Source organism: Taurulus bubalis, assembly GCF_910589615.1.
Source record: "Taurulus bubalis genome assembly, chromosome: 11".
Lineage (NCBI taxonomy): Eukaryota > Metazoa > Chordata > Actinopteri > Perciformes > Cottidae > Taurulus > Taurulus bubalis.
Window position 1 is genome coordinate 26,693,217 of NC_136599.1, and position 23,910 is coordinate 26,717,126.

General features: G+C 40.8%; 1 protein-coding gene across 1 annotated transcript in view; it reads left to right on the forward strand.

Moving 5' to 3' along the window:
- Window positions 1-798: 798 nt before the first annotated feature.
- Window positions 799-23,910, forward strand: part of ephb2a (eph receptor B2a) — a gene marked incomplete at both ends in the record, with an annotated part of 33,601 nt that continues 10,489 nt past the window's right edge. Inside the window, 7 exons of the mRNA XM_079225980.1 lie at window positions 799-862; window positions 15,293-15,357; window positions 18,645-19,329; window positions 21,964-22,119; window positions 22,870-23,205; window positions 23,350-23,474; window positions 23,645-23,807. Of these exons, the coding sequence (XP_079082106.1) occupies window positions 799-862; window positions 15,293-15,357; window positions 18,645-19,329; window positions 21,964-22,119; window positions 22,870-23,205; window positions 23,350-23,474; window positions 23,645-23,807 (1,594 nt within the window). The remainder of the gene's footprint in view (window positions 863-15,292; window positions 15,358-18,644; window positions 19,330-21,963; window positions 22,120-22,869; window positions 23,206-23,349; window positions 23,475-23,644; window positions 23,808-23,910) is intronic.

Genomic DNA, 23,910 nt, shown 5'->3' on the forward strand with positions numbered 1-23,910 from the left:
TTGGACCTCAGGGTTTTAAACTCTGATATATCATTATTATTTTTTGAATGGTTGATCACAGAAGTAATTCAACATTTCTACTAATAAATTGCTGAAAAGTGTGGTTTGGTTTAAAAAATCAGAAGACGTTCTGTTTAATGTTTAATGTTTTCTGGTTGAAATAATTGTGTCCATTGGTTGCTTCCTTTTTCGTAACTTTAGCATCTTAACATTGTGCTTCTATAAAGTATGCCCACAAATGCAACATGTGACTTAAATCATGAATCAACAACCTGTACACATTAAAACAAATGTATTTTCAACTTAGACCTCGACCTTCCATTTGCTGCTGGTGCAACTATTCAAGCATAACTCCTGCCAATGAAATAACTTGAACTGTGAAACATGTGGCAACCAACCCCAGTCTCCCCTAAAATACAACTACCTAAAATAGTACATTAATATGTAGGCATATATTGCTTTAGTAAATGTGTACTGCCCGGATCAGCACTTTCAGCTGTAACTCCTCTGAAACAGAGTTCATGGTAATAGTGTCCTCTCCAGGACGAGTTCTGGAGGTAAACACTGCGGTCAGCGGGATGCCGGTGTTGTATTTTTTATTTTTTATTCTCCGCCCCCTTCCAATTGGTTTCGCCCAAACTGGCCGGTGCAGCCGCTCCTCAACCATTATCCCTCTGCTGCTGATGATGACGATGAGGAGGAGGATGCTCTGCACCTCTGAGTGAATCCATAGTGAATGGCTCGCTGCTGGATGGCTGCGCGATGAACGCATTGGCTTTTTACAGTCCAGTGCCCCGAATGACAATGATTATGGATATCTTATATTTTATATGGATACTGCCAACGGCACGGGCTGTCGAAGGTAAGGCGGAGTTCAACTCTTCTTTGAATGTGTTTGAATGTGTCGGGACGGCGCGGCGCGCGACAGGGACAGCAGCGCTTCATCATAAAGCACAAAGCAGACTCCAATATGTTCTAACCGCGTCTTACAACAAGGGACTCCTGTGGAGAACATGAAGTCATGTTCGGGCTCAGCTCTGATCACTGAGCTGTGAAACACTGAGGCTGCCAACATGTTTGTGAGCTAGTCTAGAATTAATCTGCTTCTCTGGGTTTTATGTTGTGACCATACAAGCCGCCAGGAGCATTCATCAGTGCAGTCGCGCGCTCGACTTTCCCGAATTGTATATGTTTTTATTATTAGATGTAATTGTTCACTTCCAACTGGTTATGAATTATGATCAGTCTGTAGCCTAAGCCTTGACAACATGTGTGCTATATAGGCTACTGTATAATACTGTATATTAGGTGTTTAAATAATTGCCACATTAAGACCACAGAAAGTCTCTTCACCGACCAATAGCTTAATACACACACACACACACACACACACACACACACACACACACACACACACAAATATATATATATATATATATATATATATATATATATATATATATATATATATATATATATATATATATATATATATATATATATATATAAAGCAACAAAGGACAACAACATCCAGTGTATTGCTGCCTGCTGTGTTCATGGGCATCGGGAGTATTTTTAGATTTTTAGATGTGCTCTGCATCAGTGAACATGCAGATGACTCAGAGCTTAATAATGGAAATAAAGTACTATTGTATAAAATAAGAAATAAAACATTACTGGTGGTGGTGGTGCTGGTGTTATATAGAACTGGTCTTTATTTGCTTACCTTGTTTTAAACTCTCAATGGCACTTTCTAACTTAACTTTATTTTTCATGCAGCTTTGTTTTTTAATATGTATTATTATTAAAAAACAAAGCTGCATAACAAAATAAAAATCTATATATGACAGCATCCAAGACAGTTCAGGGTGTTGATGGTGAGTCTGGATGGTAATGTGATTGTTTGAGGCTTCTCCCAGGCTCGAAGCCAAATTGTTTATGTTCCGTCATCAGAGGACAGGCTGCTCCAGTGATGGTGGATCGCTGCAGGGCTGGAACGTTTTCTCAGCCAATGATTCGAAGCGTCACTTTATCGTGATGCTAACAGTGTTGAAGCTGTAAATGTGCTCATATGCTTTTAAGCTTCTGTACCATCTAGTCATCCTCAAACTTGATCTCCACTTTCTGCCAGGAGCCTGTTCTCTGGAAGCATCCGACACTCCAGTATTCGGCCAAAACTGTAGACACGTGGTCTGAATCTTAATCCTCCACCATACACAGATATTTTAGATAATAGTATTCTTCAAAGTCTGTGGTAACAAAGTGAAGTAGAACACCAAACTAATCCAGATCAGCCAACATCAGTGTTGGACCGCATTGTTGCTCTTTTGTCAGAATGGGAGCAAATCCCTGCGGCCAGTTCCAACATTTGCCTGAAACCAGAAGTGGAGGCTGTTGCAGCAGCACATTGATGCTCATGGTGTCAGACTCATTTGTTTAACTCACAATTAAGGCTGGAATGGCTTGTGTCCATATACCTTTAGCCATTTAGTGTGTAACATCTCTTAAAGCAAACTATGTGCCAGATGTCTTTTCAATTCAAATCAGTTTATTTTGTGAAGCCCAAAATCCCGAATAAAAAAGTTGCCTCGGAGGATTTTACAATCTGTGCACATACGACATCCCTGTCCCAGGATTTCACATCGGATCAGGAAAAACTCCCCAAAAAAACAGAAAAATCCTTTGACAGGGAAAAAAAGGAATAAACCTTCAGGAGACCCCTCTCCCCGGATGGACAGAAGTAATAGATGTCATGTCTACAGAATGAACAACGTAGCAGAGTTACAGCACATTACATGAATATGACAGAAATGGCAGGAGGAAGGAGGTAGAAGACAGGACCGGCTCCAGACACAGCCATGATCCATGGAAACGTGAGGCGAGAAAGCACAGAGGCTCCGGGAAGAAGTAGAGTTAGTAATGTGCATTGAAGAGACATGAATGAAGAGACATTCATCCAGAAGGAGAGAGAGAAGAGGAGAGAGGAGCTCAGTGTATCCTAAGATGTCCCCCAGCAGTCTAGGCCTTTAGCAGCATATCTAGGGGCTGGACAGGGCAAACCTGAGCCAGTCCTAACTATAAGCCTGAAACAGCCCCAACTATAAGCTATCAAAGCAGAAAGTCTTAAGTCTACTCTTAAATGAGGTGACTGTGTCTGCCCCCTGGACTGAAAGTGGAAACTGGTTCCACAGAAGAGGAGCTTGATAACTGAAGGCTCTGCTCCCATCCTACTTTTTAATACTCTAGGAACCACAAGTAATCCTGCATTCAGTGAGCGCAGCTCTCTAGTGGAGTAATATGGTACTATGAGCTCTCTAATGGAGTAATATGGTACTATGAGCTCCCTAGTGGGGTAATATGATACTGTGAGCTCTCTAGTGAGGTAATATGGGACTATAAGCTCTCTAGTGGGGTAATATGATACTATAAGCTCTCTAGTGGGGTAATATGATACTATGAGCTCTCTAGTGAGGTAATTTGGTACTATGAGCTATCTAATGGGGTAATATGGTACTATGAGCTCTCTAGTGGAGTAATTTGGTACTATGAGCTCTCTAGTGGGGTAATATGGTACTATAAGCTCTCTAGTGGGGTAATATGGTACTATGAGCTCTCTAGTGAGGAAATATGGTACTATGAGCTCTCTAGTGGGGTAATATGGTACTATAAGCTCTCTAGTGGAGTAATATGGTACTATAAACTCTCTAGTGGGGTAATATGGTACTATAAGATAAACCTAGGACACTAATGTTGGGTGATTTTTACCTGTGCGATTGTGGTTACGTAATTTTCATTGTGTTGATTTTGTCTGAGTTGCGCGGGTCCTCATTGAAAAGTCGTAGGTCTCCCTGCTCCAATCCCTGTTTTTTTCAACTGGCACGTGTTCGGGTAAAATATACCCAACGTTAGTGATAGAGATATTACCATTGAAGGAAGACTGTGCCTTCACAGGACAAGGCTCACATGTCCCAGGAACGGGTGGACCAAAGAACAAGTTCATAGCTCCATTATTTATATTTTTTATCATGTTTCATTGCTGATTCCCTAATTTTTCACCCAATTTTGAGCTTTTTTTTTGGGTCCCCCCCATGATAACTCGTTTTCCTTTTATGAGGTAAAAGTAGAGTAAATGAAATAAGAGTACTTCAATTTGCCTTGTATTGTTGTATTTTAATATATTTTGATGAGAAGTATTTTTTATCAGGTACATTATATCGGGTAAAATATACCCAACGTTAGTGATGGTGTTTCCAGTTTTTAACGTTAGTGTTCTAGGGTTAAGATATTATGGTGCATCACCAATTAAGGCTTTGTAGGTGAGGAGAACGATTTTAAATATGATTTTAGATTTTACAGGAAGCCAGTGCAGAGCAGCTAATACAAGAGTAATGTGATCTCTTTTCTTAGTTTTCGTGAGTACACGAGCTGCAGCATTCACTTATTAGAGCAGCCTGATAATAAGGAGTTACAGTAATTCAGTCTAGAAGTAACAAATGCGTGAATCAACTCTTCTGCATCGCTTTGGGACAAGATGTGCCTGATTTTTTAAATGTTACGTAGGTGAAAAAAGGCAGTCCTTGAGATTAGTTTTATGTGGGAGTTAAAGGACAAGTCCTGATCAAAGATAACTCAGAGATTCCTTACGGTGGTGCTGGATGCCAGAGCAATGCCATCAAGAGAAACTATATCATTAGATAATTGATTTCCGAGGTGCCAAGTAAAATAACATTGCAGGTCATCCAGGTTTGTATGCCTTTAAGACACACTTGAAGTTCGTCTGGCTTGATCGATAGATATAATTGAGTGTCATCATCTGCATAACAATGAAAGTTTAGGGAGTGTTTTCTGATAATATTGGCTAAAGGAAGCATATATAAGGTGAATAAAATTGGTCCAAGTTGTGGAACTCCATGACTAACGTTGGTGGTCATCGAAGCCTCATCGTTTACAAATACAAACTGAGATTGATCTGATAAATACGACTTAAACCAGCTTAGTGCTGTACCTTTAATACCAATCCACTGATCTAGTCTCTGTAATAGGATGTCATGGTCAATGGTGTCGATTGCAGCACTACGGTCTAACAAGACAAGTACAGAGACAAGTCTTTTAGCTGATGCAATTAGAAGGTCATTAGTAGCCATCTTCCCTTCACTGCTTTATGTAAACCCCCTCAGACCTGGCAGTTCCAGCCTAGTCCCAGGACATCCAGTCAGCACTGGTCCTTTATACGCTGCTTTTCTCTGCTCTCCTTCCAGTCTCCTTTCATTCACACACACACACACACACACACTGGCTGTGCTGTACCTGGTAGGGTACATTTAGCAGCAGCAGAGCACAGATGTTACCAAGTGCTCATTCAGAGTGTCATGCCTCCAAGCTGCGTCTCAGCAGGAGTTGTATTGCACGTAATTGGAATGTCTTATTCCAACCGGCGCTGTTGCTGCCATTCACACTCACGCTGCCTCCACAAGCTCGCACGGAGACAGTGCTGTGTGTGGTTGCATGATAATAACTGTTTTCTTCACAACAGGAAGACTTGAGGGGAAACACTCATCAGCCTTCAGGACTAATGTTCCAAAGTGAATCATATTTTCATTGAATTCCTATTGTTGGCCTTGTTGTTTACACAGTCCTAGTTCAAGTTATCACATGTATCATTTTTTTTAAATTATTATTTTAGATTGTTTCACCAATCGTAACATAGGCTAATAAATTATGCAAAACCTATGCATTCTTTTACAACAATAACTATTGTTCAACAGGCATTATAATTATAACATTTTTTGATTATTTTTTGCATTTCTTTTCTGCAGAGGTACATTTTTGGGACCATATGTTCTCAGTGCTGTCACTTGATCAGTGTTTTATCAATGTTGTTCGGCACTCTCGTTGTGTTACAGTTCAACATCCCAACAGGCTGAGTGAGCATTGTACTGCATATAATGGAACCAGCTTCTATGTTTTAAGTATTTTATTGGCTGTGCCATTCTCCAGTCCGCAGATCACCATGGAAGTGTGTCTCCTAGCAACACTGGCTCAGTCATCACTTACCAGGGCCCTATTCCTCATACCTGGCTTACTGAGTTAGCCGGATAATTTTCAGGATAAGATGACATAGGCCTTTCGGTTCCACGAAGCAAGTTTGGATGAATCACCATAGCAACACATCGAAATCCCTTAACTTGCTCCAGGGCAGGTTAACTGAAATTCACTGGATTAGCTGGCCATGTCACACCGGAGCACTAATGAAAGAACCCAAATGCACGACCCGAGGCAGAGAGTAAAGTTCACAAGAATTCCTTTATTGATAAAGGTAATATTGCAACAGGATAGAGTCTCTGGAGAAGGACCGCCGAAGGTTCTCCCGATGTAACTGGGGAGGGACTGAGGCCGGTCGGCAAGGCTCTGACCCGCTGTGGTGAGAGCAGCTGTCTCACTCAGGGGAGAGTAGAATCGCCAACGTAAACAGTCCAGGGTCATTCACAGGAAGGCAGTCAAACTCGGCAGAGGTACAGGCAGGGATCGGGCTTACTCGGAAACGAAGGGACGTCGGAATCAGAACAGGATATCAGGCAGGAAAAACGCTGGTAAGTTGACTCACAGGTGAAGAAAAACGAACTGGCAACAAGACAAGTGAAGCACAGAGTATATATACACACTGGGAGGGGAGTTAACGAGACACAGGTGAAACACATCAGGGCAGGGCGAGGTAATCACACATGAGGAAGTAAAGACAGCAGACATGACACAGGAGGATGATTTCAAAGTAAAACAGGAAGTGACAAGACAACAAAAAGCACTACCGTCTAGTGACGGTTGTGACAGGCCACTCCCACCGGACAAAAAAGGCAGCTCCCTTCCTCATTGATGAAAGAGCGATATTAGTTATATTAGTTTTATAGGGAGAGAGTTCTTCCAGATCGCCAATATCCGTTCTCACATCATGATGAATTCCTACCTGTACGAGCGCTATAGATTATGCCGAAAAGGAATCATGTATTTACGAGACCTTCTCGAGCCGTACATTGAACACCACAGGCACAGCCCATTGACCGTCTCACATACTGTATGCAGACTGTATGCATTGATTGAATTTCTGATTATGAATAATACATACATACTGATCTGTCCATAGAACATATTCAAACTCCTAGTTATATGGTGATCTACACATACATGTATATACACATAGTACATGATACATACGCACATACAGTACATATATCTTCATAAGTATATATTAATTTGTATACTACTGCCAGCACATTTAAATACATATAATCTGATTGATTTGGGTGATGAGGCACTTAAAATTAGCCGATACATTTCCCCACCACTTACGCATTTAACTTGATATTTTGCAATGCTTATATCTCGCGGTGATGGTGTAAGGCCATCCTTGAACCTCTAAGTGTTTGTAACATCAGGGCCCCATTTCTCATACGTGGTTCAATAAAGTCGATCAAATGTCCTATTATCCACCTTAAATTACTGCGATGATTGACATCAGGATAACTCGGTCACACCAAAAGTGTTGCGAATATTCACAATGTTTTTAGTGTGAACGCAGCTTTAGACTTTGCCATGATCAAGGTCTTGACTTCCTCATATGCGTTCATGATCATCTCCTGCTTGTCAGCGGAGAAAAAAGTGGCTTGTCCTTTGAGTTTATTTGCCATTGTACTGTTAGAAGATCATGGAATCTGTGTTCGATTTTGTCCCCTCTTCTGAAGCAGATGGGCACGCGCAATTATCCAGATGACGGAATTAACGAAACCGTTTGAGCACGGATCAGCCGTGGAGAAACCGAGTTATCCTGATGTCAATCATCGCGGTAATTTAAGGTGGATAATAGGACATTTGATCAACTTTGTTGAACCACGTACGAGAAATGGGGCCCTGATGTTGCAAACACTTAGAGGTTCAAGGATTAGACTTGGTTTTCATGTTGCTATTATTATTGATATTTCCTTATGCAAAATGTGAGAAGACTTCACATTGTAGTTAAAACTATTATTTTACCTTATTCAACCTAACATTTATCCTCATCGCTTTTTGTTGTTCTTAGATAAAGCCAGCTCGGTCTCAGTGCCCCTTGCTGACATTTCTCAGTGGAATCCGTTATCTAAACCAATCAATAGTCAGTGTTTGGAGCAGCACATTGCTCTTTAGCCTCTGGGAGCAGTGGTAGAAAACATTGAACATCGTCCGTGCCCTCAACAGCGCTTGACCCACTTCTTCACTGACTCGTGGTCGCTTCACCAAACTTGGGAACTTGATAACAGGATGTGTGTTAGCATGACAGAGAGACACCACAGTGTTACGTCCATGGCCAGACCCTGTCCACTGTGAAGCAGCGAGTTCATGAAATGTCTCCAGTGGGTTTACGTTTTATTTAGGTCTAGTCTGTGTCGGACATGTCTATTTACATAACCACATACAATCTACTATTGTTTTTTTTAAGCATGGAATCAAATCAGGCAGTTTTGACAGTAAGACATACTAGAGTTCTGTCCTGGTACCATTTTAAACACTAACCCTTGCTAAAGCTGGTTGGATCTGTACTTTTGCAGCACATACATTTTGCATTCACCACCACTTAGTTGGATGGACAAATTGAAATAACATCAAATATAAATCAATGAATACATTTGCAAGCAAATATTCACATTACATTGATATGGTGAACAGAATATTATTTTACTGTGAAACACTTTATTATATTCATCTTTATTATTTAATTTTATTGTAAAGTTAATCTAGATCAAGGCATTATATTCTTAATCTCACTTTTATATCCCAGTGCTCTATGTTCTAATAATGATAATAGTAATAATATATATACAAATCAACATACAAGAAATACATTACAATAAAGCGACATAGACATAGAATAAACATGCAAAAAACCTTCAATGGAGGTAATTAGAGACGTATTATTATTTGGTACCTAGGAGTCTGACCCTTCTAATGTCCCGCCAGACACAAATTCACTACAACTATACAGACAAAGGCATTTTTTATCCATCCTGGAATTTCTTCCCAAGGGTCTAACCTCACTGCTTATCTGTGTCGGGTACAGCCAGAAGTCTGGCCTGGAAAACAACCCAGTGTGGCGCCGTTGGTGATCTAAGAACACGCCACAGTTTTTGCATCCAAATCTACTTACAACTGAACAACAATAGATAATTTAGCGAGCTGGCCCTGAGATCTATAGGTAGTGTGATCATAGCTTTCACAGCGTAATTGACAAAGGCTGCTTTTCCTTCAACTGTTGCTGGGAGCCTCCAATAAACCAGCAGCTATATGCAATGTGCTGGAATAGAGTGTCAGCATGACATAGAGGTATCATTGGCTTAATCATTTCTTATTTACTGATCTACATGGCATGTCTCATAATCCAATGAATAGCTTTCCTGTTTCATGCTCCCAAATATCAACCTTTTTTATGTTCACTCAGCATTTCAGTTAGATTTTTACCTTCCATCATTATTTGTAAAATGAGCTGATACACATGCAGGGACTAAATTCACCCAACTCTAGTCACACTTCTGGCAGGCGTTATATTTCCCCAAAGGAAAGAGGCTCAAGTACTTCAGAGCATTTCCCCGACAAGACACTGAGACTGAACCCACTGAAGCATAACTTTTTGTAACGCATAAATCCACTGAAGCGTGTTCTCTCTTCTCAGGAGATCAGTAGACTTAGTCCATGTGACATCTGCTCAATCAGTCTCTGCACTGACGGTGCCATCCAGCAGCCCAATGCCTTGATAAGAGACAATGAAGTTATCAGTGCTTGACAGTATTAAGACCACAGAGTAAATGTAGAATCAGAATATTACTATATTCAGAGCTTTTCCAATTACATGTCATTTAAATCTAGGTTTGAAAAACGGGCTACGCGGTGATGTACTGACACCAAACAGCACAAGGGGCCCGTTCTCCCCGTGGCAGTGTGGGTTCCCTCCACGTTCTCCCCATTGCAGCGTGGGTTCCCTCCACGTTCTCCACGTAGCAGCGTGGGTTAAAAAAATTATTGTTGAGAGGAATTGTTGCATTAATTGTTATGAATAACATATTTTTATTTAGCTATTGAACTGTGTGGAGGAAAATTAACCGTATTCTTTAATATTGCCTTTGTATTCCCTCCAGCTCTGTCTGTACCAGTAACCTCTGTGTGTAAGAGATCATACCTCAATGTATGAACCACCTTCTGTAATAATTTAATATCGATTTTATTCCTGAATAGAGAGTTAAAATGTGAAAGTTGTAAGAGTTGAAACGGACTTTTAAGTTTTGGTGTAATGACGGAACCTCCTGACATGTGTCAAGAGGTTCCGTCTAAGGTTACCCACAGACGGATGTATCCGGTCATTTTTCAAAATATTATTTTTTTCCGACCTTGATTTTTTTCTTTTCTCTTTTCATTCATTCTTTCTCTGCGGCCCGGTACCAAGGGACCCACGCACTGGTACCGGTGGTTGGGGACCGCTGCTGTAAAAGTCCCCGCTGCGGGACTAATAAAGGATTATCTTATTTTATCAATATAAATAAATAAACTTCATCAAGAACCTGCTACTTGATTCTGCAAGTGACGGTGTGGGTCCCAGGGCAGTTAAACACGTTGCCTGGATGGTAATTTGTGTAAGAGAAGATGTTGCACTGACCAATAACAGGGTGTATGCAAATATGATCTCTACTTGAATCATATCTCAAATTTACATCATCAATTTTACATTACAAGCAGGTTACATTCAGGATCAAGCTCAATAACGTTTAATACCTAATCAAGAAAACATCATCAGAACATGGCGGGACCCTGTGTTTGATTATGAAAGCTCCTGCCCACAGCAGCATGGCAGGCAGTGCATGGACATAAAACAAAGTGAATTTGTCTGATCTCTCCCTGTGGGTTTAATCCAGCGTGGCGTACAGAGCGTGGCACCGCCTACAAGGATTATGTGTGCTGGACTTGGCCCACTCTCTCCTCCTCTTTGCCCTACTTTTCATTGAATCATGCAGAGAAAGGCCGAACAAGAGCTCTCTCTATATATATACTGCAGGAATGCAAGGACTGATAGAGCCAGTGGGAAGGGGAGGAGCCAGCAAAATAGAGCTCTACAGTCTACGATGTGGATTAGCTTCGCACCCAAGTTTTACTGAAATATGAATTCCAGCCCTGAAGGACAAACGTGTAATGTCAGTCCTTCTTGAGCAGGATGTCATCTGTGTGGAAGTCAGTCCTTCCTTCATGTCGTTTTGATTTCCAGCAGCATCATCCAGTCAGTTGTGATCTAACTGTAGAGACTCCGGAGCTGCATGACGAATGTCTAGTCACGAAACGAGGGCAACATATACTAATGCACCTCGCAGCTCATTCTGTCCCCATTTCCCTGCTCCAGCCAATGCCAGCCGCCTGCATTTTAAATACACAACTGCAGCACGGCTCTTCATTAATACTACATAGAGTCTCTCTCTCTCTCTCTCTCTCTCTCTCTCTCTCTCTCTCTCTCTCTCTCTCTTTCTCTTTCTCTCTTTCTCTGATCATGTCAGATTTCATGTTTGCCGTTCAGAACACCTGCTGTCTGGTTGTCAAAATGCATCTGAATACAAGCAGTGAGGTGGTAAATTCACAAGCTCATTTAACCTCAAGTGACCCTCTGTTTTATTTTACCTATGTATCTTTGTGCAAAAAAGTAACTGCAGTGTCTATAGTTAGTATCAACCAATTACCTTTTTATATAAAGATGCAGGTATTGAAGAATCAACTGCACATATAAAGTGTATAGGAAATATAACCAGTATTGCAATAATACATTACGTTTCATTTAGCTGACGCTTTTATCCAAAGCGACTTACAATAAGTGCATTCAACCATGAGTACAGACTCAGAACAACAAGAATCAAGAAAGTCCAATGCCATCTAAGTGCCACTAAATTGTCACAGCAGACAATTAGCCACCATATAAATAAAGATTTTTTTCCCCAGTTTTGCTGCAGTCCTGATTGTGTAATTTTCCTTTTCAAAACAAATTCATATTATATTATACATGTCTTTTAGTTTACTTGTGGATAGAGCTGGGTATATATCCTCAATATTTGTATCACACCGACCGACAGGTGTCCATAGCATCAAGTCTAAAAATATAATAAAGCTGGCATTAGAAGCAAATTCCAGTATGGGTCTTATTTTTCTAATTCAACTGCCTGTAAGTGTTTCGGAAACAGACTACAGATTTTAGAAAAACAGAAAACACTTTTACAAAATATAATAAAACATCCTAATTAAATAAGGCTGTAATAACATGGTGCTTTCACTCATATAATGAGTTTCTGGTAGATAAGTGATGTAGAGACCATAAGCTTCGGTCTCCTCTGTCTCCTGCTCCCTTCTTGATAGAGTCTCTGGGAATCGGTTGCGGGTCAGTGCTCATGGCCTCTTTATTCCTGTTTAGCGTGGCTCTGACACCTGGCTTGTCGCTCCCTCCTAGCTCCTCATTAATCGCTGCTGATGCTAACAGGAAGCGAGCAGCCGGAAAAATGGGCAACAGTGGATGCACTCATCTCAGCCTGACTCTGAAAAGCTATGCAAGACCAACATGAACAATATAAAGTTATAATCTCTATGGACACGAATGGACATGAATAAATAAGTATTGTATATTATTGTTCGGTGGGAATATATTGCTTATGTGTAACTTCAAAACTGTCCAAATGTTAAAAAGGTGGCCAATTTGACCCACATTTGTATGTATTTCTATGCTGAATATATACTGATTCAGAAATGTTCTGAATCTCTGTCTGAGTCTAATAATGATCTATTATTCTCCAGAAAATCACGATCACTGTTATGACTAGTCAGTCATGCTTGGCCACTAACCAGACAACATGTCTACACATAATCAAATGTTTACTGTTATGTGCAAGGCTTCGTCTCACCAATATTTTCTCTATTGAGTCACTAGCAAACTGAAGAAGCTGGAATTAGAGAATGTTTGGCGATTGAAACGATAAATTCATTATAGAAAAAGTTGCCACGTCTACATGAATGTTAAAATCAGCGAACATGATTCAAACTCACTTCAGACCTGGGGCTCTCTCATCATATTACAGGGCCTGTAACATTGTGTAAGGATAATTCATTTGTAGTTTATTCCTTACACTGTATTCAAATTCAGGCGGTTCAAATATTATTTTTGTTATATAACAATTTATTGTCACTAGACTGGATGAAGAATATTGGCAGGTTATTGTTTGTTTGCTGCTTTATTTAGATGTACGACTTTTGTTTAAAAAGAGAGAAACATGAAAACTAAATAAAATGTAATGGTTCATAAAAGTCGTCAAAAACACAAACAATCAAAAGAGGGAAGACGAACATCTAGTCCATAAAAGTGTCCATAAAACCACATAGGTTGTTTCAATTAGTTTGAGGCACTAAAATACACAAACAAACTTAACAACAATAACCACATGGTAACATAGAGGAAATACATTACATGTTAAAATATCACCAATCAGCTATCCAGTCTTTTACCAATTCTCTCAGTATCAACTATCAAGGCTTTTTGAAGGCTTTTTCACGTAAGGGGAGCAGAGCACGAACAAGTTTTCTTTCTTCGTTCAGTCCATGCACAACAGACTATAACATACATTAGAAGTACAAATGCATGATGGGAATTTGCCCAGCATACCTTTATAAGCGAACTAGTACCAAGGAGGACCAAGCCCTGGTCAGAGATCGACAACTTCAGTCTCAGCTTTTTTAGAAGATTATCAACACGAGGTTCAGAAGAAGGCAGTCATCAAAGAGACACTTCTAACTTCTTTCCCTGAGCAGTAATGATATCTTTAGCTTGCTCAACAGAAAATACTTTTTGAGAATGGACGAGTGGAAAAGCTCATAGTAAAATGTAGTATAATTCTATGTAATTCTTCTTCATGCTTCTTTTCATTTGAGAACTGCATTTTTTTAGTTTTAGCAGCATTTAAAACCAGCTGTAGATGTGAAAGCGGAATCTGAATAATATTAAAAACAGCATGCATATTGAAACAATTTGTTCATTATACAATAGTTGCCAATTCATTTTCTCTTGATTGACTTATTGACTTGAGCTCTACAGGGCAAACCTGGGTGTCAGAATAATTAGATTAATGGCAACTCTGTGTGTTTTGTGTGGACACACTTTACTTTACTTTTCTGTGCTCCAGTTCTGGTGTTGGTCCTCTGCTGGCTGAAGACACGTGGAACTGAAAGCAGTGTGTCTGAGGCCGTGCAGTGAATTCCTTCTGCTCTGTTTGTAGGCTAATAGCTGCTTTTTTGCATAGACTCATTCAAGTGGGCAAATCGTGTGTGTGAGTTTATACAGTTGTGTGTATAAGGAGGCAGGCAGATAATAAAAGCCTTAGAACAAAACCACTGCCACTTCAAAGTCTTTTATTTTTCATGCATGCATTGGTCTCAAATTATTAAGTTGCTGAATTGCTTTTGTCTGTTCTGTTGTTTTCACGGTCCACACTTTTATCTGTGTAGCACTTGAATTGCACTTACTTGTATGAAAGGCGCTCAACAAATCAAGTGTGATGGCTTGATTGATTGGAAAGTCTTTTGAAATTTGTGAGCATGGAGGCAGGCAGTGATGATCTGTGAGCTGTGACCACTAACATCTGTGGAGGAAGAGGTTTTACTCAGCAGCAGACTCTCAGGACGAAGTGAATAATTGAAGATGTGTTGGATAGCAGCACGCTTTCATGTGGACATGTTTCTCCTCTGTGGTGGGGGGATGGACGGAGATTATGACCTCAGAGGCTTATGGATGTGACAGAGAGAGCAGGTGTTTCCAGGCAGACAGAGGCGCTGTCAGGATGTTGTGATCTTTAGCTAAAATTAGCACTGTGTGCAAAATGTGATTGTATTGTATATCTTAAAATCCAGTTAACAGGTCAGGATTAATATGAGCGCTTTCTGTTTCTGTTATGTTGTTCTCTACAGAATGAGAGCATTCTCTACTGGCAGAAACCAACAACTGGGTTTGAGAAACATGTGCTCTTATATTCTCATTAAGATAACCAGACCTTTATTATTTGGCTAATTTCTATAAATGGATTTGTGTGATTTGTTTACACGGAAATTCTATCTTTTTTATTAATGAAACGAAAGGATATATCAAAATCAATGTATAAATTACAATGACTGAAATTATAAAAATTATCAAAATGAATACTCTGTAATAAACTTATATATGATAAAATATCTTTTTTCTAACTCTCATTTTTGTTCCCTGCAGAAGTACTAATGGATTCAACGACAGCCACAGCAGAACTGGGCTGGACCATTCAACCATCACAGGGGGTGAGTGGCACAAACCAAGACTCAAGGAACACTGTACATCATGCAGTGCACATATGTTGTGTTATGATGTGGCAGGAGTGATGACTTAATGGAAACATCTTTCGATCGACAGCTGGAAACTCATACACGCCCAGCTCTTTTGGTTGAAATACCTCAAATGAAAGGACAATGACTTCATCAGTATCTCACTGTAAATTAAACAAATCGTATTGTGCTCTGATTTCCAGTTTAGAGACCACTGTTTCAGTGTTTACAGATGTTGACCAAAGAGTCTAAAAACAATGAATTCTACAATTACACTGGTGGAAGAAGTCCTCCGATCTTGACTGAAGTAAAAGTACCAGTAAAACCATGTAGTAAAGGTTCTATATTAAAAATCCTAGTACAACAGTACATAAGTATTCTCAGCTTCATAGTTAAAGTACAGCAGTAAAAGTACACAAGTATGATCAAATCCATGTAGTTAAAGTATCAGCAGTTAAAGTACACACGCATTATTGGCTTCAAAAAGTATCAGCAGTAAAAGTACACAAGTAGTAGCAGTAGACGTTGTGGTTCTGCAGTAAAATGTCCACTGCGATGAATATATTATGTTGAAAGACACTATTGGGTGTTTGTTACTCAAGATAAGTCTTGAAAATAATGGATAACTCCCAGTTAATCAAAAAATGAGCAAAGAGGTGGAGTGTGGATGGAGCTGAGGCCAAATGAAGCCCGGATGCTAAAACATTTATGATTAGCTCAAGGCTGCCAAGCTAGCTAATGCTACCAAGCTAGGCTGTTACTAGCTGGCTAACTTTAACCCCGTGATCTTGTTGCTCCCTGTTAACGGTTGGTACTATATAAATAAATACAACTAAACTAACACTACAATTTCACAATCTCAACAAAAAAACTTTAACACAACCCCAACCAATGAATCAATGTATTTGTCAAATGAGTAAAATGCAATCCTGGCAGCTCCTTCAATTTGTGTGTTAATGTTGAAGTTATTCACCATGAGTGACAGCTAGGGGCTGTAACGGCACCCACCTTGCCTTAATTATGCATACATTTAAGCCTGAATATAATATAAACAGGTCAGTGTAACACCCAAAATCTAATCACATCAAAAACAGGTCAGACGCTCACAGACGCTGTATTGTAGCTGAGGGGCAGCCAGTCTGGACTTTACTTAGTGTCATGAATGGGGATATCTATAGAGACCAGAACCGTTTTTGGTACTAGACAGGCCTGGATTAAGGTGGCTTGTGGCGACTTTTTTGCTGTGTCATCAACATTAATGTATTACCACTGTGTTGATGATTTAATTGTTTACAAAATCACAATTATTTACAAGAGCATTACATTCTTCATAGATCTAGACTCTTACTTTTGCTCTCAAAGTGCACCAGGCGACTGTGGCTCAGCGGGGTCATCCTTCAATTAGAGAATTGGCGATTCAATCCTTGGCTCCACTAGTCCATGTCGATGTGTCCTTGGGCGAGACACTTAACCCCAAGTTTCTCCCACAGGCTGTTCCTGCGGTGTAGGAATGGGTATGAATGTTAGATAGTCCTGATGGTCAGGTGGTACCTTCATGGTAGCTCCTCCATCAGTGTGTGAATGGGTGAATGATGACATGTAGTGTTAAAGACCTTTGAGTGGTTGGAAGACTAGAAAAGAGATAAACAAGTAGAGTCCAGTTACCATTTACCATTAACTTGGGGTTGTTATATCTATCTTTGGTAGCACTTTATAACAACTACACTATTTAGCATTAGTAAAGCGTGAGTAAATACTTCATCATTTATAAAGCATTGTTCCAACATGAGCACTTAGTAACTCAATAGTATGCAATTCATAAAGTTGTACATGTTTTATTCTTGATTAATAACTTATAGACTTATAGATGATGCACTAATGGTTAACATGGGCTTTATAAACGTGTTTTAATACTGCAATTCATGATTTATTCAGGTAGTTACTAGTCATTAGTTAAGTATTAGTGAAGTATGTTGCTTATATGTCCTCATCTAAAGTGATTTTTTTTTACAAAGCATTAATAAATGACATTGAAAGGCCAGCAGTGGCTCAAAGCTAACACACGTCTCAGTTATCTTCTCAACAGAAAAGGGAAATAGACACAACACAAAGTGATAAAGAACATCCATTTGATGGTGATGGGGGTGATGCCCGTCATGGCACGAGTGTTTCCTGGCACATACATGATGTTGATTATTGATTATGAGTATTTAGCTAGCTAGCTGTGACTTGTTTGCTAGCTAGCCAGCTAGTATGTGCCAAAAAACGTTAAAACATACTCAACACTCGTGCCACTGACGGGCATCGCCTCACATCACCTGGCTGGAGTTCTTTCTGACCCGGCACCGTGGGACACACTCTCCGATAGCATGAACGTGTGTCCCACGGGGATGATGAATTAAGTGTTTACTCATGCTTTGCTAATGCAAAAATATTGTTATAAAGTGCTACCCTATCTTTTGATATGTTCACAATTTCTGAGCAAGAGGCAGGTACTCATGGACAGCTCATCATTATATCAGGCATACAAAAATATACTCTCATGGGCAGTTTAGGGCTTTTAATCCACCTGCAGCACTGGATGTCTGTTCTATTACTGGGTATCTAATACTGGGTATCTATGGCAAAAATGTAATAGTTTTCATATCTATGTTTTCATTCGTAAATAATCACCAGACACTAAGAGTCATTGTGTTTTTGTTAGCTTAGCATGAGTCATTCATATCAGAATAGGGAGCTAGGCTTCTTCACAGAGCTTGCATGTTTCTACAGTAGCCCAGACTGAAAAACAACACTGGCTCTAGAGAGAGCCCTTCATCTTTGTACGTAACCTGACACAGTTGGTAAGGGCGGCTGTAAGTGGAGGGGTATTCAGTTGTTTGCAATCTGAAACCTCCCCACTAGATGCCACTAATTCCAATACACTTGTCTTTTAAAACAGACATGCAACCTCTCGTGGGTTATAGAAATATTGAAAATGAGAAGTGAGATGGAAAAAGAGTGACGTTGTTATAGCGCTGCCAAACCTCTTATGGTGGGTTCAGACAAAATGTGAAGCAAATGTTCGCCTTGCATTGGTCATGCATTCATTGATGTTTGTGCAGTGTGTGTGTATTTGTGCCAAACAGCCAGTATTCCAACTGTTTAGCTGTAAGCTAGCTGGCAATGGAAGAACCAATCATGTGCGTTCGTGTGTCTGTAATTGTAGTATTTGTACATTTGTTGTGTGTTGATGGATATTTTGTTTCTTGTCTGCCTTCTAGTGGGAAGAAGTTAGCGGGTATGATGAAAACATGAACACCATCCGAACCTACCAGGTGTGCAATGTCTTCGATAGCAGCCAGAACAACTGGGTACGCACCAAATACATCCGCCGCCGTGGTGCTCAGCGCATCCATGTCCAGATGAAGTTCTCAGTGCGGGACTGCAGTTCCATACCTAATGTCCCTGGCTCCTGTAAGGAGACTTTCAATCTGTATTACTTTGAGTCTGACTCGGACACGGCCACTACATCATCCCCAGCCTGGATGGAGAACCCCTGGGTGAAAGTGGACACTATAGCAGCTGATGAGAGCTTCTCTCAGGTTGATCTTGGTGGTCGCATCATGAAGATTAACAGTGAAGTCCGGAGTTTTGGACCGGTTTCGCGCACTGGCTTTTACCTCGCTTTCCAGGATTATGGCGCCTGCATGTCACTCATTGCCGTTAGAGTCTTCTACAGGAAATGTCCCCGTGTGATCCAGAATGGCGCCATCTTCCCTGAGACTCTCTCTGGAGCGGAGAGCACCTCTCTGGTGGCAGCCAGAGGGGTGTGTGTTCCCAATGGGGAGGAGGTGGATGTACCCATCAAGCTATACTGTAACGGGGATGGGGAGTGGATGGTGCCCATCGGCCGCTGCATGTGCAAAGCCGGGTACGAGGCGGTGGAAAATGGTACAGTCTGCAGAGGTAAGGAGCCCACAATGGCTGCTCTACTATATGACACCTCTGATTTGTTTTCTTGTTTCTTATCGCAGCAGATGTGTGTCTTCTTGGGTATGGCGCTTACCTTCTTGTTTTAGAAGCAGCACATCTAATTCAGTCAGCTGAATATTTAGTCATATGTTCACAGTTCAGCTGTTTTAACCAAACCAGCAGCATAACCCACAGTTACTGTGTTCTCCACAGTTAATTATGTGTTCTCCACAGTTTGCACTGACTGACCCATTGGGGTTGAACACTCATCATTCACATTGAGAGAAGTTATCACAGGCACTGTTGGCAAAGATGCTTTAAGATGATGCATGACAGCTTCACCAATGGTTTGAAACTTCCTGTCTCCTAAGATCAGGATCTCATCAATATAAGATAGTATTCTCTGTATTATAAGATATTGTCTTGTGATTATGAAAGAGTAAGTCGGCATCATGGGTAATTTAGTCGGGGTGTTTGCTTCTCTCCCACTGAATGTCTCTCTTAACTTATCCCTGGATGATTATCCAGTTGCTCCGCAGGCTGTGTTGATGCATATGTGCATGTTTAAGCACACAGTCTCACCTTTCTGATTGGTTCAGAGGCAAAATGTAATTCTTATACAACCAAATTCACGGACCTAGAAAGTACTGGCGTAATATGAAAAACTATGTTTTTCTGGTCTGGTAAAGAATATTTTCAGAATATGAGTGCAGATTTAAAAAAATGTAACAATAATTAAAGCTGCAAGCAGCATTGATCGGGCTCTCGCACCTTTTCGCACGTCGAGAGTACTTGCTGGACGCCGATGGACGCGGTATTTCAGGGGCTTAGACCAGTGGTTCTCAAACTGTGGGGCACAACCCTCTAGTGGGGCGCGGAGGTATTACAGGTGGGGCGCTGGGGCGGGATGCAGATTCTTAAAAAAAAAAAATTGGGGAAATTATTCTCTGCATTTTCCCCATCCTTAGTAATTAAGAAGACAGTGTGTTGCTGTGAAGACACTATCTTCAGTGTCTTGCTCAAGGACACTTCAATATGAAACTACGGAGAACAGGAAACGAACCGCTACCTTGTGGTTTCAGGACGATCACTCTCCTCATGAACATGATAACTTCACATAGTACAAAAGTACACGGACATAAAACGTCATTAATAAATCCATGGCGAAATGCCTGTTCTTTCGTGGAAATGTTTACGTTACGCCGTTAACCGGTTACGCCGTTAACAGGTTACGCATGCGCTACTCGTCATTTCTTGCCGTTTTGCTAAAAGCCTCTGTGAGATCTCTGTGAGGTCGGCTTTTCTGCTGTTGCGTCTCTCAAAACAGAATATAGATCTAAGCTCAACATTAAACATGAATTGAGAGGCCTTATCGAATCTACAACCCCGTTTTAAAAATATTGGTAGAGGAAAGCAGCTCACTGCAGCACTGATACTGATACAACATGATGCTCACACATCTGCACTCATTCTGTTTTGCACAGGTTGAACGTTATTGTTATTATCTTGAAAATATATTCAGTGCAAAACAGGTTATTTGCAGCCACAATAGGTAATTTCTTTGCCAAATATTAGTTATTTTTTGCACAGATAGAACTTTATTTGCATTGTTCTAACAAAGTGATTGCACATGTTAGTTTTTCTTTATTCTATTATTTGAAAGAAAAAGTTGAGAACCACTGGCTTAGACCTTGAATGTGTATCTCTAAAAAATAATTTCGATGAAAGCCTGTAAAGATTTAAAAAATGACTAAAAACTTAATATGTGTGAATGTGCTCCAGTGTTTGTAACATAACAGACTGTCAAAGGAAATGCAGGTCTGTGTTTGTGCTGCAGGGACAGACCACTAGATGCCTATAAAGTTCTGAGACAATGGACAACCTCCCAGACCAGTCGTGGTCTGCAACCTGTGGTTTCATCCCCTGCTTTATGGTCTATTTGACTCTAAATGACCATCATTTACTAAATGAACATTATGCTGTATAGAAGAAGTCTTGAAACAAGAGATTGAGACATAAACTCACGTTTACAATGTTTACTGAGGGAATTTTCTCATAGACTTCTATACAATCAGAGGAGTCGCCCCCTGCTGAACAGTAGAGAGAATACAGGTTTAAGGCACTTCAGCATTGGCTTCACTTCACTTGGCTTCAGGGTTGTGCGGTCTGGTAAGAAAAACACTAATAAATACTACCGCTCTCGTGCTTTCTCCTATTCTGTCTTTCTTCTCTTTTGTAATCCCAGACTGTGTCCTCAGTTCCACATGTTCTGACATGTCTTATGATCCTGTGGACAGTGGAGCTGACAGCATCTGAAGGAGTCCCAGTACATGTCACTATGATGAGCTGACCTTTAGAAGATGCAGATGTCTGAGCTAACATGTGCCCGGCGGGGAAAATGTAGAGATGAAAAGGCTCGTGCAGAGTTTTGTTGAATCTGACTACTGGTCTGATACCAAAGTAGCCAACAGCCAACATGATTTTAAATTGACACTATGAACCTTTTTTCCTCTAGACAGTGTACCATGCATTTTGTTCCTCTGCCTGCTGGCCTCATTTATTTTTTCTGTTCTTCCTCTTTTCTCTGTGCACCTGCACCTCTTCCACTGCTGAATATCTCCTATACAGCATGCGTATCAGGCTTCTTCAAGGCTGCACAGGGAGACCACAAATGTCTGCAGTGCCCCATAAACAGTCGAACCACCAGCGAGGGAGCAACTAACTGTGTCTGTCGCAATGGCTACTACCGCAGTGACTCAGACCCTTTCCAGATGCCCTGTACAAGTATGTATACACAAACTGTCATTTGTACCTGCAAACAGCAGTGAACACATCTGACGACGCAACCAACACAATCACAACTGTAGTTTTGTGATCCGTTGCACTTTCATGGTAAAGGTAAATTATCTTGTATAGGGCCTTTCTAGTCTTCCGACCATTCAAAGTGCTTTCATAGTACATGTAATCATCCACCCATTCACACACAGTAGGCACAGCCTTCGGGAGCCCAAGGACACATCGGCATGGACAGGACGAGCCTACGTGTCTCTCTTTTCTTTTTTAGGTCCTAATCTGCCGTCAAGGAAAACATAGAATACTTTAGTCCTATTTGGAAACATGGGGTAGTGGTGTACTTCACTCTCTTGTGGTTAAAATTAGTAGTACAACAATAAGCACTTAAAACAGGAATCCTGACCCCAAAAAAACATTTCACCTTCCAATTTTACTGTTCAATTTAACTGTTTCACCGATGAAATGAAAACATAAGGAACTTAAAAAAACTTGTTCCACCTATTCTTAAGTCATAAACACAGGAGAGAAAACTTAAAAATTGGATCATCAGAATACATTTTCCCCACTCTCATTGCATCCGTCAACAAGTATACACCTCATGAGAGTAATTGCAATAGATTCAGCACAGGCTCAAAATAAACCTAGAAGAGAAGTGATGGAAAGTAGCAGTACATAAATACTAATGAACCATTGTTACAGTTACAAAACCTTTTTAAAGTACAGTGCCCCGTTCTCTTCCAGCTGTTCCATCCGCTCCACAGCATGTCATCTCCATCGTGAATGAGACCTCTCTGAGGCTGGAGTGGAGCCGCCCGCAGGAGGGCGGCGGCCGAGAAGACGTTGTCTACAACATCATATGCAAGAGCTGTGGCAGTGGGCGGGGCGGCTGCACCCGCTGTGGAGACAACGTGCAGTTTGTCCCTCGTCAGCTGGGACTGATCGACAGCAGCGTCCACATCAATGACCTCCTGGCTCACACACAGTACACCTTTGAAATACAAGCTGTCAATGGAGTGTCTGACCAGAGTCCTTATTCACCACAGTACACGTCTGTCAACATCACCACCAACCAGGCTGGTGAGTCTAACCCAATATCTAACTGACAGGATTTCACTTTGAGTGATCACAAGTCCGTCCAACAGCTTCAGTTATATGTTTAGTTTCAGTGGTCAGTATTTTCTCGACAGCCTCTAACTTTGCTTCCCATTGTTTTCTTCTCAGCACCATCAGCGGTGTCCATCATCCACCAGGTCAGCAGGGCCCCTAACAGCATCACCCTGTCCTGGTCCCAGCCTGACCAGCCCAATGGAGTGATTCTGGACTATGAACTGCAGTATTATGAGAAGGTACATTAGTGCTAATGATGAAGAGTTAGTCACTAATCCAGATGGCTCACATAGACAACATGACTCCTGATCCTAAAGGATCAATCTTGCTGCTCCAGTGACTTGATTATAGTTAAATCCATTTGTCTGATTATTATTCTGGTATCTCATTTCTGGTGCATGTGTTTCAGAACCAGGCTGAGTGGAACTCGTCTCTAACGAGGAGTCAGACCAACACAGTAGTCATACGGGGCTTGAAGCCTGGAACTATCTACGTCTTCCAGGTTCGGGCTCGGACTGTCGCTGGATTTGGCCGCTTTAGTGGCAAAATGTACTTCCAAACCATGACTGAAGGTAGAAAGGGCAATCAGCTTTACTGAACAACTAGATTGGCACATGTTCTCCCCAGGTTCTTCTTAGAAGGTAATCTCATCTATCACTGAACACAGTTCTTGGT